This window comes from Protopterus annectens, chromosome 1.part0, assembly GCF_019279795.1.
Source record: "Protopterus annectens isolate FY-2018-M chromosome 1.part0, PAN1.0, whole genome shotgun sequence".
NCBI classification, from domain to species: Eukaryota; Metazoa; Chordata; order Ceratodontiformes; family Protopteridae; genus Protopterus; species Protopterus annectens.
Window position 1 is genome coordinate 1,388,720,635 of NC_056725.1, and position 19,185 is coordinate 1,388,739,819.

The 19,185-nt window shown below is 43.3% G+C and overlaps 1 protein-coding gene across 1 annotated transcript in view; it reads right to left on the reverse strand.

The window, feature by feature from the left end:
* MDN1 (midasin AAA ATPase 1) overlaps positions 1–19,185 on the reverse strand; it is a 3,484,183-nt gene that overhangs the window by 2,138,413 nt on the left and 1,326,585 nt on the right. The window contains exon 27 of the mRNA XM_044071809.1: positions 8,978–9,119. Coding sequence (XP_043927744.1) covers positions 8,978–9,119 — 142 coding nt within the window. The remainder of the gene's footprint in view (positions 1–8,977; positions 9,120–19,185) is intronic.

The window sequence follows — 19,185 nt, forward strand, 5'->3', positions numbered from 1 at the left end:
TCTTTAAAGGAATTCTTCCAATGAGAAGACATGCTCTGTAGCTAGTGGTCTCTAGGATGGCTTTTAGTAAAGGATTCCAATGCAAAACAAAGGCTGAACATTGTAGGTAACAGTTACCAAAAAAAAACCATTATTAAGAATAGGTGAGTATCTTTTGCAGTTCCTTCATGAAGCATGTTTAGATTAGGCAGCTATTCATACAAGTACAGCTGCGAATGCCTTGTAACCTTGGGTATGCTAAGGCTTGTGCCGAGCACAAGACACAAACATCCTTAAGTAGAGCCTTTGCCCTCTATGGAGCCGGGACAACCTCCATAGCCTTGCAATCCAACAACTGTTAGAAAGGTAGTCTCCTCTCTTCCTTCCCATCATTCTAGGATGATGGAAGTGAACCAAAGAAGGGTGGAAATGGGCAAATTCTATGCAGGAAACAGAGAATATAACCTCATTAACCAATTGCCCACAGTCAAAAGGAACAACGTCTCCCAAATGCACCAGATTCACCCTAGTCAGAAGGTTTTTGGGATGACAATGGACAGAAAGTGGGTAGGTAGTTTACTGTGGAATGGTTCAGTTACTGTTCAAAGAAATCTACCAGCATTGCTCAACTTCTAGAAGAGAGACATAATTTGGCAGGGTATTTTAAATGGAAGCCTAGAAAAGCTGCTTACCAGATGTTCTTGCCCTTTTCAAGCTTCTTAATTTACTGAGACGGATGAACTAGATTATTCCTATTTAAAGACATATTCACCATCTGTGCCATAAACATTGCCTGGCAGGTGCTGGAGGGGAAAGCCATGCATGTTGTTTTGATATCAGCTCCAATAGCAGCCAGTAGAGAAGACTGCAACTGTGACACATCTGCAAGTTCTTATTTAAAATCCGAATAACCACAAATAAAGTCATCGGAAAAGTGAAACTACGCATGAAAAAAAAAAGTATATAGATGACTTCTAAGATGGCTGCACATTGAGAAACTGCATAATTCTAGCTCTCCCAGTGTGAACACAAACATAGCAGAGAAAGCCATTGGACTTGGACTTCTGGGTAAATTTCAGTAAAAGGCTAGTAAGTGCTTGAATGCCAAAAAAAGGAAATACAGACGACATGATGGAAAATCAGCTAAAAAAGGCGACTAAAAAAACTCTGTCAAGAGTACTGCAGCTGTTCAGCCAAAAATAGTGCAAGTTCCAGACATGACTTCAGGTAACCTACAGGAAAGTATAAGGTAACTGCACCCAGACCTGACCAAAATAAATGAAACACCCAATGGAGTACATCAACTCAACCAATAAAAGGCTGAAAAAAAAAATGGAAGAAGCTTTAAACAGATATTCAGATAAGGTGATAAAACTGCAAAACTCAGAGGTCGAAATGATGATGGCTGACTATGAGATTGCACAAGAGATGTTTCAAAAAATAACAGAATTAGAGGTCACAGCACATAGGGAAAAAACCTGAGATATTTTTCTGTATTAGAGAAGATGGAGGAATAAAAAAAAAGTTACGTACTCACCATAACGTTCCATCTGAGTAGTTATACTTCATTTTTCTGCAACCTGTGGTATTCGGATCCGAGCCAGCAACTTTTTTTCTAGCATCTGCTCCAAGCTCTGAGCTTCTCCCTCTACCCTTCATGCACTACCATCTCCTAACTTCCCTCAGATCGAGTTTGCTGCAACTAAATACATAAGCAGCTCAGCCCAATGAACCAAACCTGTATAGACAGGACAAAGTCCGGGGGATGGAGGGAGGGAAGGTTGCACAAAAATGAAGTATAACTACTCAGATGGAATGTTATGGTGAGTACATAACTTCAACTGAAGTAGTTAACGTAATTTTATCTGCAACCTGTGAGACAGAGTCCCCAGCTACTCCAATCCTGGGAAGTCCTTATGGAAGGATATTCCTGAGCACTGCAGAGCCAAAGGATGCTCTACCCCAATAAATCAGATCTAATTTGTAATGGGAAATGAAGGTATGTGAATTGGCCCAGGTTGCTGCTGCACAAATGTTGTCCAAAGGAACCCTAGACCAAAAAGCAGCAGAAGTCACCATAGACCTGGTAGAGTGAGCTTTAACAATACTAGGAGAAGATAAACCTTTTGTTTTGTAGACATGCGAAATGCAAAGAGTGATCCATCTGGCCAAAGAAACCTTAGAAATAGCCTTTCCCAGAAAGGCTTTGGAAAAGGAAACAAACTGGTCAGTCTTGCGGAATGATTTTGTTTTATGAAGATAGAAGCAAAGTTGTCTATAAACATCTAACAAATGACGTTTGTATTCACCCTTATTTTGGAAGTTAGGAAAGAAAACAGGCAGATTAATGGACTGGTTCAGGTTTGCTACAGATGCCACTTTGGGTAAGAAAGAAGGATTAGTAGAGAGAAAGACCCTATCCTTATGGAAGACCAAATAAGGAGGCACGGCAGGCAGAGCTTGAAGCTCAGAAACCCTCCTAGCAGATGTAATGGCGACTAGGAAAGCTGTCTTCCAGGACAAAAATGTTTAAGTCCGCCGAAGCTGCGGGTACGAATGGAGGAGCCACCAATGCCTGTAGGACAAAGGTAAGGTCCGAAGGAGGCACTGAATCCTTGACAGGAGGACGCAACAGAAAAGTGCCTTTAAGAAAGGCCTTACACAGCCTAGAAGAGGCTACGGCAATGTTGTCTTCACCAACATGAAAATTAGAAATGGCTGCCAATTGTACTTTCACTGTGGAGGGGCTAGCTCCTTGCTGAAAAACGACAGACAAGATATCCAACACCGCTGGAACAGGGGCTGTAAAGGGATCTATGTTTCTCTGTGAGGCTCAAATGAAAAAATGCTTCCATTTACTGCGATAAAGTTTCCTGGTTGAATCTTTAAGAGAAGCCACCAGAATGGATTTTACCGGGGATGAAAGACCAGGAGTCCTGGCAATCAATGGAACTGGAGCAACCAAGCTGTCAGCTTGAGGCTGCCCAGGTCGGGCGGACGGGCACCCGAAGGATGGGAGATTAAATCCAGGCAGGGATCCAGAACCCATGGAGGAGCTAAGAGATGAGACCAAAGGAATGAGAACCAAACCCGACTAAGCCAGAATGGGACAATGAGGGTAACTTTGCACCGCAGTCAGCAAGCTTTCTGAAGAAACTTCGAAATGAGTGGCAATGGTGGGTAAGCATACAGAAGCCCGGGGGCCAAGCATGGACTAGAGTGTCTCTGGGGGCTTCCCCTAGTGAGGGAATCAGAGCGAAGAACTCGCTGCACTTCGCATTGGAAGGAGATGCGAACAGATCGCAGCAAGGCTGACACCATGCAAGGTACATCTCTCCTCCACTACTGACTGTTTCAGAGACCACTCGTACGGCATCAGAATAGCCCGACTCGATCTGTCCGCTAAAATGCTGGAGCGCCCTGGGATGTGCGTTGCTATCAGAAACCGACCTGGGGAGATGGCCCATTCCCACACTCTCACGGCCTCGCGACATAGGGGATAGGATCTGGTTCCCCCCTGCTTGTTGATATACCAGACAACCGACCTGTTGTGACTGAATTGCAATCAATCCGAGTGGAAGGACAGTGTGAAGGCTTCCAACGCTAAAAGCACTGCTCTCATCTCTAGAACATTTATGTGCAACTTGGTCTCTGACTGAGACCACGTGCCTTGGACTGACCTTCCTGAACAGTGACCCTCCCACCCGAGTTGGGAGGCGTCCGTGGTCACTGTGGCTTGGACTGGAGATGATGCGAAGAGGCATCCTAATATCTCCGGTGAATTTAACCACCAAAGAAGGGATGTCCTGCAGATGTGACTGATCCTGATCGGAAATTCCATGGGCAGGTCTAGCAAAGACCAGTGAACAGCCAGAGTCCACTGAAGAACCTGCATATGAAGGTGCGCACAATAGAGAATCGATATGGAGGCAGCCATGGAGCTCAGTGCCAAGAGAACCTCACTCGCCTTTGGAGACTTGAAGTTCGCTACCTGAGCTATGTGGCACCTAAGGTGTAAGATCCTGTCTGGAGTTAAGAATACTTTCATCTGCAAGGTATCTAGCCGTGCCCCAATGAAGTCTAAAACTTGTACTGGTTGCAATTGGGATTTCTAAAAATTGACTATAATCCCCAATAGATCTGCCAACCAAATGAAGTGGTCTTGGGCCAGACAAAGCAGACGCTTGTTGGGCGCAGTGAAGAGCCAGTCATCCAGGTAAGGAAATACTTGAATACCCTGAAGCCTCAGGTGAGCCGCTACAACTGCCATTACCTTGGTGAACACCCTGGGGGCTGTGATGAGACCAAACGGTAGGGCTCTGAACTGAAAATGACTGGTTCCCAGCTGGAAGCGCAGAAACCTCCTGAAGCTTCTGTGGATCTTGATGTGGTAGTAAGCATCCTGGAGGTCTAACGAGCACATCCAGTCGCACTCTCTGAGTTAAGGTAGAATGGACTGTAGGGTGACCATCCAGAATTTCTGTTTGGCTACAGACAGGTTTCAAAGTTGACAGGTCTAGAATGGGCATGAGGTCCCCCATCTTTTTTGGCACTTAAAAGAACCTTGCGTAGACGCCTAATCCGGACTGATCGGGGGGAACCTTTTCGATGGCTCGTTTGATAAGCAGCTTTGAAACCTCTAGGGCTGCAGCCTCCCTGTGAGTGGGTAGAACATCCGTAATGTTTGGAGGGGCAATGAAAGGAATAGAGTAACCTCTGGATATTATCTGAAGAACCCAGCGATATGTCGCAACAGACTCCCATGCCACTGGGTGCAAGGACAATCGTTCCCCAACTGCCTCCAGAGTAGGACAGTCGGGCAACCCCTCAGGGCTGCTGACCAGGTCTATCAGAAAAGAGTTCCCGAGACCCAAAATTCCTGGGACCCCTTCTACATCTGAGTCGGCGTCAACCTTGTCCCCCTCTGCCTCTGGGGGAAGAGCTGTCCTGAGAATCCCGGGAAAACTGAGATTTTCGGAACCACATCTTCTACCATCTGATTCCTAGAGGAGGACCACTGAGGGTTAGAGAAATGAACTCTGACGGCAGACAAAGTCTTCCCGTCCCTTTCACTCTGGACCAGTGTGTCACATACTGTCTTCCCAAAGAGGGAACAGCCGTCGTAGGGAGAGTTGATAAACGACACCTCGAAAGGGTCCGTGAACTGACACAATCTGAGCCAGGCATGATGCCTCATGGCTACGCCTGTCCCAGGCACACTAGCTGCTCCTTCCGTGGCGCGGGAAAGTAGCCGCATAGATGTATTTGAGACCGATTTCAGAGTAGACATTTTCGCCGAAAACAGCTGTTTGTCCTGCGGCGATAAAGACTCTGGGGGGAGACTCAGTGAATTCCGAAGCAAGGTCTCACTGAAGTCGAATCACATGTGCCAAATAATTCAGCGCACGGATAGAAAAAGTCACTGAAGAGTATGCGCACTTCCCAAACCTATCTTCCGACCTGGACTCCTTGTCTGAAGGGTGGACTAAGGAACTCTCCTGTGCTGGTTCCTTCTTTGTGGCTGCTGCGACCAACATAGCATCAACTGGGGCTCCTTTCGACCAGGGTTGTCTATGCAAAGGAGGAGATAAGACCTTGTCAGGACATTTGGGGATGGGCTCTACGGTGTCGGGCTCCTTCCATGCCCTCGTGGTGATTAGGTCCACCAAGGGGTCTGCTGGTGGGGACACCCAAGAAGTAGATGGGCCCGTGCCAAAGGCCTCCAGGAACACTGACATCCACAGAAGACTTTGGGGCTAACCAACCTCCCCTCTGGCAGAGGATATCCATAATTTCTCTGAAGGAGACGTCTTTGGGAGGTGACCTGGGGGAACCTTCTCCTTCATCTAAGTCAGTGTCAGTGGTGAGGCACTCAGGGGAGTCCAGGTGCCTCCTTTTGCACTTGTGCTTGCGGTGGCCCTCTTCAGTGGGACTTTCAGAAGGGGATCCGTAAGCTGCAGGGGTTTCCTTGGGGAAAATGACCTGGGGATCCTCTGGCACGGGCTGTCCCGGAGACAGGATTAAGGGAGTTGTCGCCAAATCCAGGGGGGCCTGGGTGGTATTCGAGGGAATGGGCTGGGGTCTCAATCCCTGGGAGAGAACCGTCTCCACCACTTCGAAAGCCGAAGAAGAAGTCCTCCCCGGATCCGAAGCAGGGACCGGGGCCGATGACAGGGTAGCCTGAGGTCCGAGGGAACGGATCGGGTCCGAAAGGGTCGGGGCCGAAGAATCCATTCCCCTGGGTCCGACTCCCTGTCCACGGCTCGGAGAGTCACTCAGATCCGAGCAGGTCGGATCTGAAGAACTCAAGGTAACAGCCAGAGTCGAGGTTGGAGGAACCGTCGGCAATGAGCTACCAGCTCCAAAGAACCTAGGATCCAAAAGCCCCGAAGCACGAATCGGGGAAGGAGAGATGGGGCGAAAGAGAGGCATGGAGGTTGCCCCTCCAGAGGGAGAGGGACCTGGCAAGACTCCCATCTGAATTTGGGTCTGAAGAAATTTCCGCATCATCCTGTCCATATCCATTTCCGATAGGATCAGAGTCTATCTCAAAGAGGCCACCGACTCTGATTTGGCTGGTCTGCGTGGAGGGCCTTGGGTCCGTAAGTTCCAACGGCTCTGGTGAGAAACGTAGTGACTGGAGCAGAGGAGAGACAGGCCTCTTGGTCTTGGATGGAGGGCTGAGAAAGAGCTCCCTGTCTGGGGATCTCTTGCAATGCCTTTCTTTTTCTACCTTTCTTCTCTGTCTTTCCTTTTCCTTCTCTATCTTTGTCAGCCTTACTGACCAAAGATCTGTCCTTAGAGGACCCATCGCCAGAAGAAGAGGGAGGTTGAGTCTCTGTCTGGGGGGGGGGTGTACTAGAGACCAAGGCCGAGGCAGAATCCAGCATGGCAACTGGGAGAAGGCCTTTGGTGACTAGCTTGGCCTTACGATCCCTAAGGGCCCTGGGGTTGAAGCCTGAACAAATAGCTCACTGGGTGGATAAATGTGCTACTCCTAGACATATCACACACAGAGTGTGACCATCAGCAGGAGAAAGCTTATGGCCACACTGTACATTTTTTGAATACAGGCTTTGGCTGATCAGCCATAGTCCTGCATTCAAAGGTAAGCATACTACCTTCCCACAAAAAAACACACACACAAGTAGGGGAAGGGCAGGCCTGAGAATTACTCTACTACCAACAATACTTTTTTTTTTTTTTTTTTTACACACTAGCGACCAACGCGCTAATACAGAAGGGGAGGAAGGGTAATTCTACACAAGCACACTAGATATAAACAAAAGTTTCCACTTACTATCCCTTTTTTAGCTCAGAGCAAAGGAGACCACGATGCACACTACTGGCACGGCAAACGAGATCTGAGGGAAGATAGGAGATGGTAGGGCATTATGGGTAAGAGGCAGGAGCTTGAAGCAGATGCTAGAAAAAAAGTTGCCGGCATGGATCCGATACGGATCCGTATACCCACAAGTTGCAAATAAATGAAGTTAACTACTTCAGATCTCTTGTCAATCCCACCTTACCTCACCTACTCATTAGCAACTGCTTTTGCTTGGAGATGAGCATTTTACAGGTGCAAGCAATTAATCATGGGCGGTCTAAACTCAGTGCGCTGAGTGAAATGTATGAGATGCGATGTAACTGGCATTTAAAGATACAGTCGCAGGCAGTTCCAAGAAAAAAAAATGAAATTTTGAAAAACGAATAAGACAACGATTTGCCTCACCAGTAGTCTCAATACTTTAAAATGCAGTTAATAAAATGGAGAACAAGTTGCTTTATTTGAAGGTAGCCTGTGCATCTTCTTGAAGCTAAAAAATGTTTACTGAAAGTACTCAAGTTGTTTTCACATCTAGGAGGGGAATAAAGATAAGAAAAGTGGCAGCAATCAGTGTAAGTGGGAACACAGGCTCTAATGCATGCTTTAGAATGGGTAACCTTATTTTTTTAAATATGCAATGCCTGTGGGTGCAGCTGTCAATTTGGGAAACTGCTCCTATCTTTAGGGGTAAAAGTCAGTATTTGAAACAATGCACAGTTTTGTTTGTTTTAAGTTAAAAGGGGATGGGGGTTCTGAAAATCTAGTGTTTTTGGAATATCTTCAGTTGAACACAAATTCAAACTGCGACACAGGTTCAAATGGAGATAAGCAGCAACTGACATAACAGATCAGCCTGCCAACATTAGTGTGCGTGCGATGTTTATGACAGTTTTCTTTTATTAAAGCCAAGTGTGTGAGACATTAATAAAGGTGCTAAAGTTGTGTATACAAACTAAATACTGGAAACATATTCAAAAGAACTGTCATAGGTAACAGGTAGGGGTAATGGCATTCTATTATAATGGCTACTCTGTGCAGAATATGGAATGTAAATAGCCTTACAAGTACAGAGAAACAGCAAAGAGTATTTATATTGTACTGTAGTGTGCAAATAACTTTGTTGCAGGAAACACATTCAGATATTAATGAGCATGTAAATTTGACAGAAGGATTTCAGGGTGGACAATATTAGAGACGAGGAAAAGGAGAGTAATAACACTAACTACTACAGGGGCTTCAATAATGATAGAGGGGAAAAAAAAGACTAAGGTAGACTTGAGGCCATAATGGGTTATAAGCAGCGGAGGATTACACTGACATGCACTGACATTCCACCTAAAGCATAGACACCTGCTGTAACATTCAGGCATATGAATGCAGAACTTTACTGATGATATCAAGGATGAGATTGATCCAAATTGCGGCAAAAAAACTCAGCCTCAAGACACAAAAGTCATATGTGCAGAAACATCTCCATATGTACAATTTAGCTGAAGAAAGTATCAAAGTTCATCTGGTGGAAATAGTGGACCTGTCAAGCAAGATCCTCAATAAAAGCTGTAAAAGTACAATACAGGAGTTTACACCCAATCTAATTTGATTCTTAGACATAAATAAAAGATGCGGTTATCAGATGACATGACACACATTAGGTAAAAACAAGAGAAATACCATCAACAGCTAAATGGCGAAGCCAGTCATAATCCTTCTCTGGTTGAGTTGCTAAGTTGTATCGATTAGCCCATCGGAACAGATCTCGGAGTGTTATAAAACCATACTTTCCAGCAAACACTGTCGATCCTCTTCGAAGAGACTAGATTTAAAAAAAAAAAAAACAACTTCTGATAACTTGGTCAGTCTGTGTAGTACTCTGTTATTTACATTGTATTGTCATGTAAATAAACACCTTCTTGTAAATGTTTACAATGAAAAAAGTACAGTTGTGTACACCTACCATAAATGTAGATGTTAGAGTGTCTTCACTGTTGGCAGTCATGACTGTAGGGTTCTCCCCTGCCGGCAGGCAGCCCTCGGTCGGCCAGAATCCCAAAGTCTGGGTCCAGCGTTGGCTGTTCAACCATGCTCCCTGACGTCAGAGCGCCAGGAGTATAAAGCTGACAGCAGACGCCATCTTCTCCAGTTTTTCTTGCCCCAGATGTCAGGAGTCCCAAAATGAAAAAGGTCCCATAACCTTTGCAAATACACCTCAGAAGAATGGTGAAAAAAGGAAATACACAAAAGTAAAAATAAGAGGGGACTGGAGGGAGGAAAGCAGACTGCAACAGTGAAGACACTCGAACATCTACATTTATGGTAGGTGTGCACAACTGTACTATGTTCATCGTGTTTCACTGTTGCAGTCATGACTGTAGGGTAGAATCCCAAAGCTGAAAGAAAGGGAGGTGGTCATAAAAAGGAAGGGGTGGCTAAAAGGCCCTGCAAGACTGCAGAGGCAAAGCCTGCCCTAGACTTAGAGTAGAGAGGTAGATTGTAGTGCTTAGAAAATGTATGCACTGAACTCCCAAGTTGCAGCTTCCAAAATGTCCTTGGTAGGAACTCCCCTGAGGAAGGCCGCAGAATTGGCAGCAGCTCTGGTGGAATGAGTCCGTATACTTCCTGGGATTTGTTTTCCATGGTGAGAATAACCAAATCTGATTCTATGAGCAATCCATTTAGAAATGGTCTGTTTTGAAATGGCTTTACTTTGGGAACTTGAAGCATAAGAAAAACAATTGTTCTGATTTTCTGATGTCCTTGGTTCTGTTCAGGTAAAAACATAGTTGTCTGTGCACATCCAAGGAATGTAAGATCCTTTCCCCTTTATTTTGAGGAGTGGGGAAAAAGGTTGGCAAGTGTATAGTTTGATTTAAAGCCACCTTGGAAACCACCTTAGGCATGAAGGTAGGATTAGTCCTCAAAGATACCCTGTCTTGATGAAAAATAATATAAGGTTCCACAGCCATAAGAGCTTGTAACTCTGAAACTCTCCTGGCAGAGGTTAGGGCTAACAGGATGGCTGTCTTCCAAGATAAAAACTTGATGTCAGAAGAGGCAGCAGGCTCAAAAGGAGGCAAGGCTAGTTTTTCCAAAACATAGTTGAGATCCCAAGCAGGAATAGGAGGAGATCTAGGAGGTCTTAAGTTCTTAGCTCCTCTGAGAAACGGTCGCATGAGCTGGTGGGAAAAGATTAGAGGGTCTGCATTATAATGAGCAGAAATAGCAGAGGCATGTATCTTAATGGAAGAGAAAGAGACCCTTATGTAAGAGATCTGTCAAGTAAAGTAAAATTAAAGGAATGTTAGGAAGAAGAGGATCAGAATCCTGAGCCTGCATCCAGGAACAAAATCTTTTCCATTTTCCTGCATAAGATTTTCTAGTACTAGGACGTCTGGCTTCTAAAATGACATCCATAACCTGCTTGGGCAGTAAAGAAGAAATCAAAGGCCCTGGATTAACCAGGCCACCAGGCTGAGAGTTCTGACATGAAAGTGTAGAACCTGACCCTGATGTTGGGACAGAAGGTTCGGAGACTGAGGTAAAATCCAAGGGGGGTCCAGGCATAGGTTTTTTAGAGGTGGATACCAAAACTGCCGAGGCCAATTTGGAGCCAGCAAGATTATCATCTTGGGCTTGTCCTGTTTTATCTTCAATAAAAGCTGTGGAAGAAGAGGAAGAGGCGGAAAGGCATATCCCGAGAGGTTCCTCCAACTGAATGACAGGGAGTCCACTTTCCAAGCCTCTCTGTGGAAAGTCCTGGTGCAAAAAGTCTGTAGTTGATGACTGAGATGGGATGCAAAGAGGTCTATGTGAGGACATCCCCAGACTGCTGTTATCATCCTGAATATTTTGGTGTCCAGCATCCACTCGTGTGGATCCGAAAGATTTCTGCTCAGACTGTCCGCCAGGAAGTTTTGTTTCCCTGGTAGAAACTGAGCATGAAGATCCAGATTGCAAGCTAGAGCTGTGTTCCATAGATCCATGGCTAGTCTGCAAAGGGGGTAGGAATGAGATCCCCCTTGCTTGTTTATGTACCACATAACTGTGGTGTTGTCTGTCCGTATTAACAGTTGTCCTGGTTGTAAAAGATTCCTGAAGGCCAATAGAGCTTTCTGAATGGCTAACATTTCCTTTAAATTGATATGCAGGTGCTTCTGATCCTTTGTCCAAAGGCCCTGCAAACAATTGCCCTGAAAATGGGCTCCTCAAGCATAATCAGAGGCGTCCGTGGTTAGAATCTGAGAGGCAGGAGGCAGACGGAAGGGCTTCCCTTTGTTTAGAGCACATGCCCTGGACCACCAAAGAAATTCCTTTTGAAGGCAAGGATAGACGGAGATCAGTATGTCTAAACTGTGGCAATGCTGAGACCATACACTTTTTAGGTACCACTGTATTTTCCTCATGTGTAGCCTTGCATATGGTACAAGAAGGATGGATGAGGCCATGTAACCCAAAGCCTGCAGGAATTTCCTTGCAGATAGATGAGTTAAAGTTGCCAAGGTTCTGAAAGTTGAAGCCAGCTGTAACTTTTTCGGAAGTCAGAAATGCCATCTGGGTTGTGGTGTTTAGAAGAGCACCCAGAAAAGTTATCTGTTGTGATGGTGTCAAATTTGACTTTTTTGTTTACAGAGAATCCCAGGAACTTGAGGAGGTTCTGTACAAATTCTAGATGCTGGAGTAAGACATCCTTGCTGTCTGCCTGAATTAGACAATCGTCCAGATAAGGGTAAATTTGAATTCCCTTGAGTCTGCAGTAAGCTACTACTGGAGCCAGGCATTTGGTGAAGACCCTGGGCGCAGTAGATAATCTAAAGAGCAGCGAATTGAAAGTGCCATGATCCGGCTTTGAACCTGAGGTATTTTCTGCAATCCTGCCTGATGGGAATGTGTAAATATGCCTCCTTTAAATCCAAAGTTATCATCCATGCATTTTTGGACAGCATTGGAAGTAGCTGCAGTAGGGTAAGCATCTTGAATTTTGGAATCTCTAGAAAGGTGTTCAAGACCGACAGATCCAGAATGGGTCTCCATGAGTTTTTTTTTCCTTGGGACTTGAAAGAGCCTTGAATAAAAACCTTTTCCCATCTCTGAAAGCGGAACCAGTTCTATGGCATTCATAGCCAAAAGAGCTTCCACCTGGTTTAAGGCCTCCGTCCACTGATGTTTTGGAAGGTCTGGCCATCCGCTTGGCCTTGGCAAGGTATGAAAATGGAATTTGTAACCTCTTAAAACCACATCCAAAACACACTTGTCTTGGGTTATTTGAGTCCAATTTTGATAAAAAAAGAGAGAGTTTTCCTCCGAGAGGGGCTTCCAGGCAAGAAGTGCCTGTAGCCCAACAGAGGGAGTCATTGGGTTTGTTTCCTTTGAGATTGTGACCTGTCCTCTCCTCCCCTAGGGGTGGAAGCAGTCCACTATCTTGGTCTATAAGCAGCTTGTGTTTGAGACCTTCCTCTGGAACGTCTATATCTACCCCTCTGAGGCCTGTCTGAAGTGGGAAAGGACCAATTTTTAGAAGGCCAATTCCTGCTAAATCTAGGAGGCTGTACTTGTAAGAAATCTTTAACTGTTTGCATGGATTTTGCCTTATCCTCCATCTTTTTAATCACCTCTTCAGCTTTTGATCCAAACAAAACATTATGCTGAACAGGAGCATCCAATAATTTAGACTTTACTTGTTCATGTAAATTTTGTTCCTTTAGCCATGCATGCCTTCTAATGACTGTGCCAGAGGCCGCAGCCCTACAAGAAGCCTCCAAGGCATCAAATCCAGTGTAAACCATGCTTCCCAACCTGTTCAGTGGCATGCAACAAGTCATGTAATTCCTTATCATCTGCACAGGCAGAAATGGAAGCAAGCTTTTGTTTTAAGACAGACAATAGAAATTGCTGGTATTTAAACATATGAAACTGACAGTTTAAAGCCCTAATGGACGAAGTAGCAGAAGTGTACACCTTTCTGCCCCATCTTTCTAAGGATCGAGAATCCTTTTCAGTATGAATAGGATTTTTGGCAGAAGCGGCCTTAACTCCCTTAGGACCCTGAGAAATGGTTTCAGGGTCAGCAGAAGGGTTCTTGTATAAAAACTGATGGGAATCAGGAACCCTGTAATATCTATCAGGCTTAACAGGAGCAGGAAGAAAAGAGTCAGGGGTTAAGTTAGCCTCCGAAAAGGCATTATCCACAATATCCAAAACAGGAGGAATAGCCACGGGTCTATGTTGGGGAAGAAGAAGAAATTCCCTCAGCCTTTTCTTGGATTCCGAATACTCCTGTCCTTCCCAGTGGAAATGTTCCTTCATTTCATGCAAAGTTTCCCCAAAAGAGAAATCCTCAGGGGGAGAAGCTGAAGGAATGGATTCTTCAGCATCAGAATCCTCATAAGGAGGGAAAGTATAATCCTGATCGGAAGAAGAAACTGAGGAAACAGAAGCCTGATCAGAGGAATCATAAGAAACATCCTGCCTTGGCCTTTTGTCTGGAGGGGGATGAGAACCCCTAATCATAGTAAGTCCTCCGCCATCTTGAGTAACTGTTTCTGTGACTTGGGAGCCGGTCCAGAAGAGGCCTGTGTAGAAATCTTTGATTTTGAAGGAGTCTTTGCCTTTATTAGTAGCTGAGTAGGCCTGAAAACCCCTTCGGAAGCTGGTACCTGCACAGCGGCTCCGGACCCATCCAAAGGAGCATTGTCCGGAGGTCCTGCAACAGAAATATTTAAAGGCCTGGTTGGCTCCTCATGAGAGTCCGTTTCGGCCGTCGGTTCTGAAATGGCCGACTACAGAGGCTGCAAAAGCGCCTCACTGACGACGGCCGAACCTGAAGCTGGCTCCGCTTGTGTGCTATTATCAGATTTGGACCTCGGAGGCCTGTCTTTATCCTTGCGACGTTTGTGAACTCCGGTAGCCGGAACCGTATCTGATGACATTTTGTAATTAAAGCGCCTACCGAAGTAATGAAAAGCAAAATCGTACCTTCGCTTAATTGTACGTTGATTGAATCTAGCACAAAACCGACAACTAGCTACGTCGTGGTCAGGGCCCAAGCAAGGAATACAGTAAGAATGAAAATCCTTATGAGGTATTTGCTTCCCACATGAAATACAATTATTAACTTTTTCTGACATCGGAGTGGAGCAAGAAAAAAAGTTTCCCCAACGGGGTACTTAGCTTTGAGTGGAGAAGAAAGTCTTCGGACCGAAGTATATCAGTAAAATTAGTCAGCCGACCGGCACTTGCGAACTGCTATCACCGCACGGCGAGAAAGACTGGAGAAGATGGCGTCGGCTGTCAGCTTTATACTCCTGGCGCTCTGACGTCAGGGAGCATGGTTGAACAGCCGACGCCGGACCCAGACTTTGGGATTCTGGCCGACCGAGGGCTGCCTGCTGGCAGGGGAGAACCCTACAGTTATGACTGCAACAGTGAAACACGATGAACATCAAGAAATCTCGCAAACAATATATTTTGTTTCATTATTCTGTTAGGTTGCACATGTGCAAACAGAATACACTGGTTCAGCACAACAGGCTGCTATACAAATACACTTTCAAAAATAAATGCTGCTGGTGATGATCGCAGTAAGCTTATAAAGTGTTAGCCATGTGGTATTCACAGATGCTATCAACTAATTCAATTAAGCTGCAACAATACACCTGGCCGAGATGCTAACAGGACTGCTTATTAAACTATACTAATAAATCTGCAGTGCCACTAGACATGGCTCTATTTCAGGGTTACAGAAACAATTTTATAATACAGTAGAATTTTTAATTATTAAAACATTTAAAAATCCGCGCTGCAAGGCAAGACTTTACTATGACAAGATTATCTTTAGTATTCACAACGGTGCTTCTGAAAATACATTTTATTTACTGATCAAAGTTTGACAGGCCTTGTGAAAATGATGCATTTTTAATCAAGAGCATGTTGCTTCCCTGTAAACAATTAAAAATGATACATGTTGCTTCACTATGGTCAATGCACAAAGTTTAATGCTTACCTCAGCCATGACTCAAGACACCAGACTGCTTTTTAAAAACTGAACAAATGCTTTTCATTCATATTATTCATGCTCCATATTTAGTTGCCAACAGATTTTATTCACCCAACCACTTCTATCTGAAGAATACTGCTAACCAAAAGACTACACTAGATTGCAATGCATTTTGCTACAGATACAGCAAACACCAATTCTGCTACTCTTGTAACAGCACTGCATTTCCAGGCCGCTTAGCTGCTTTTTTCCTCCCAATAAACATCTTTATTATATCATATATGATGTAGGCAATTTTACATTTCTTTAAATGAAAAAACAAACCATGACACTACTTTAGTTACAATTATACATCACAGACACCACTGAAACAACTGTAGTTGCAAACATTATACATCACTTAGCTATCCAGTCATTGTCAGTTAAGCATCATATGGCTCATTCAAATCCTGCCTCTTAAACCTCATTCCTTCGTTGCATATATTATTCCCGCAATTCCCATTTTTTCATATGTAATTTGCTCCTTGCCTTTTTTAAAAATCCCACTTCCAGTTGTTTTATCTCTGTTACTATATTCACTACTTCTAATAAAGTTGGTCTAGACTTTGAGCCTCATTTTCTAGTAACTGCATTTTTTTTTTGCAGACACCATTATTAGACTCAGCAAGGCTTTACTATGTCTAGGCAATTCTGAATTATAGCTCAAAAAATCATTTACATAGTCAATCCAATCAATTCACCCAGCTTCTCAGACACAGCGGTCTACAGGGAATTCTTAGTCTGCCAAGCTCACTACACTCCTAATAAATATGTACCCAGCCACCTCTTTCCTGTCCATCACACCTGCAACATTTGCTATCCACCAAAGGAAAAACCTTTGGAGTCTACTTGGAGTATAAAAATACCCATGTAAACACTTCCAGGCAAAGATCCTTAATTTTCTAGACTTTGTTGCATATTTGGGATTCATACATATATCCTCCCATTGTCTCTTTGTGAATTGCTTATCCAATCTCTCCTCTTAATCCTTTCTAACCTCCTCTAACTGACTCATAGTTATCATGCAATACTTTATAAGCTCTACTATTTACTCCTTTTAATGCACTACTGTTTTAGATTCTATTAAAAATTCTACCAGTGCTGGTCTTTCATTTAAGAGCCCCCTATTTCTTTCTCTTTGCCTACACTCATATCAAGCCTTGATAGGGAAGGCAATCTCTAACTTGCAGTCCAAATAAATACTTGCCCTCTTCAAATTCTATTACCTTTCCCTTTCTAGTTATTTGCTCTCAATACCATGGTTCCTTTGCCAATTTTCTCCAAAAAATTCCAGCCCCCTCTTGCCTGTTATCAATATTCCTAACCACAGTCATCCCTATTGGCAGAATCTCTCCTCCATTCTCATGCTTGTTTAGTTCATAGAATACTCCCTGATATTTTATGAATGAATATAATACTTAGTATGAATTTTGTTGCTCTCCGTAAGAATCTGCATCCATAATCCCAATCTCTCCTTATTTCTTGAGCTTCCTCCCTGTATCATTACTTTCCAGTTTGAATTATAGTTTTCTACTTGTGCTATGTATATGAGCCTTAACTGTGTTGCTCTAAAATATCCCCTCAAATTGGGTAATCCTAGTTTGCCTTGTTCTATTGGAAAAATCATCTTATCCCAATTGACCCTTGCTGCCTTCCCTTCCCAGATAAAATCCTTCAACTCTTAATTGCTATCCACAGCTTCTCCTTTGGTTGATAAAACAATACACCTGACCTGTGTACAAGACTAAAGGGACTAAAAACACTTAAATGGCTTGTATCTTCATATCCATATCACAAAGCATCCAGTTTCTCAGTTTTGTATCACCTTCTGTTTAGTCTCTTCCAATATATCCTTAGCTGTCACAAGAGTAATTTCTAATCCATAATCCTCAATAATTCATTTTATCGCGTCTCCATAAATATTGACATTGTTGGACCAATTTGCGTGTGGGTACATAATTTACTCTTACTGCCTTTGTTTTTAACTTCATTAATTTTGTATCCTGAAAAGATATGAAACTGTCTTAAAACATTCCACAACACTAATATCCCTTTCTGGTTTTCTCATGTATACAATATCATCTGCAAATAGAGCCAGTTTTTCCTGACTACCATACCAATTATATCCTTGAATTTCTGAATCCTTTTTCTTTGCCAATGGTTCTAAATATAATGCAAACAAAGGGGAAAGTGGACAAGCCTCGTCTTGGCTTCTCTAATCAAGCATATGTTATCAGAGAAGACCCCATCCACTTTAATGTTCACCTCTGATCCCCTCATATATACTTCTAATCAACTTACAATTTTATGAGGGAAAGTAAATGCTTCCATTGACCTGCTCACAAAGTACCAGACTACTCTGTCAAATGCTTTCTCTGCATCAAGAACCACCAATAACAATGGTATTTTCTTGCATTCTGGTTCCCTCTGGATCATCAATGTTCTGTTAAAATTGTCAAATGTTTGCCTCCCCTCCACAAAACTACACTGATCCACATCATCACTGTTGCCATTCTTTTAGCCATTAAAAACTTCAGCTTAGTACTGAAATGGGCCTGTATGAAGCTGGATTCGATGGATCTTTACCCTCTTTAGGTACTACACTTACCACTGCTTTCTTCCAGGATCCTGGTACTTCTCATCCTCTTAAACTATAGTTCAACAAAACCTTCCAGATCTTTTAGTTTTTTCCCCTCCTAGCTTCCAAACTTTCATAGGAATACCATCTATTCCTGGGGACTTTCCTGTAGATTGGTTACACACAGCCATTATCATCTCCTCATATCCAGTTAGTAATTGAACTTTATCTACCTCTAACCACTTAGCTGCCTTGACCAATTAACTCTTCACCTCTTATCTGATTATGTAGAAAAAATAATCTTTAACTAAATAATATCTTTAATATTCCACTGCCAGACTAATAAGCAGATGGAGTACCCCAAAGTTATCAAAATCCATCCAAGCATATCAAAGAACGCATTTTATAATAAAAAGCTGAAAAAAGGCTGCACCTACTTCCAAGCCTGTGTCATTATGATGATCTTAAAGATATGTCAAAATAAGAAATGTTACAAAAAGAGTACGTGGGTTGGCTGGCTACTGTCCTGCTATAGTCATCCGTCAAGTAGCAGATAATAAATAGAACTATAAATCCCTTAAATTATGCATTACTTTAAATCAAGGATAAATTCTGTAAAGAAAATCTTGTTTTACCACAACACGTTTTTTCCCCAAGCCACACAAGTTTACTATAAACTGATTTTTGTCGTTATTTAACAGTTAATGCTTAACTATTAATACTGCCTCCCCAACTTATCTATTCAAAAGAATGTCTTCATAGTGACAGAATTAAAATGAAATTGAGTTAAAAAAATCAGCCTAGCAAGCTGTGGGATAAAGTGTCACTACTGAACTGAATTTGGTGCTATTCAACTGTGTCGTGCTGCCCCATATAGCACTAATGAGCTAACTGCAAAATGCCACAAAAATCAGATACACAGTATAAAATCTACCACACAATACTGGCAAACTGCACAATGAATAGAATCGTGTGACAGTATTAAAATGACTGATGCACCAGAAAATCAACCCTACAATTTAACACACAGCATGCTAATACTGTCTGTGCATATGAAGGAGGGTACATACATTTTGATTCCCTTGATGCATTTTTCACACTATTAACAGAGCCATCAAGTCTCCCCATATCAAGTTCAAGCACAGTCATTCCCAAACAGTGGTAAATCCTCAGGTCAGTAGACAGACGGCGGGCTATCCTTTAAGCAGATATCGGAGTCTGTCCTCTCAAACACAGACAGCATTTACTGTGTAGGTCCCTTATCCTACCCCT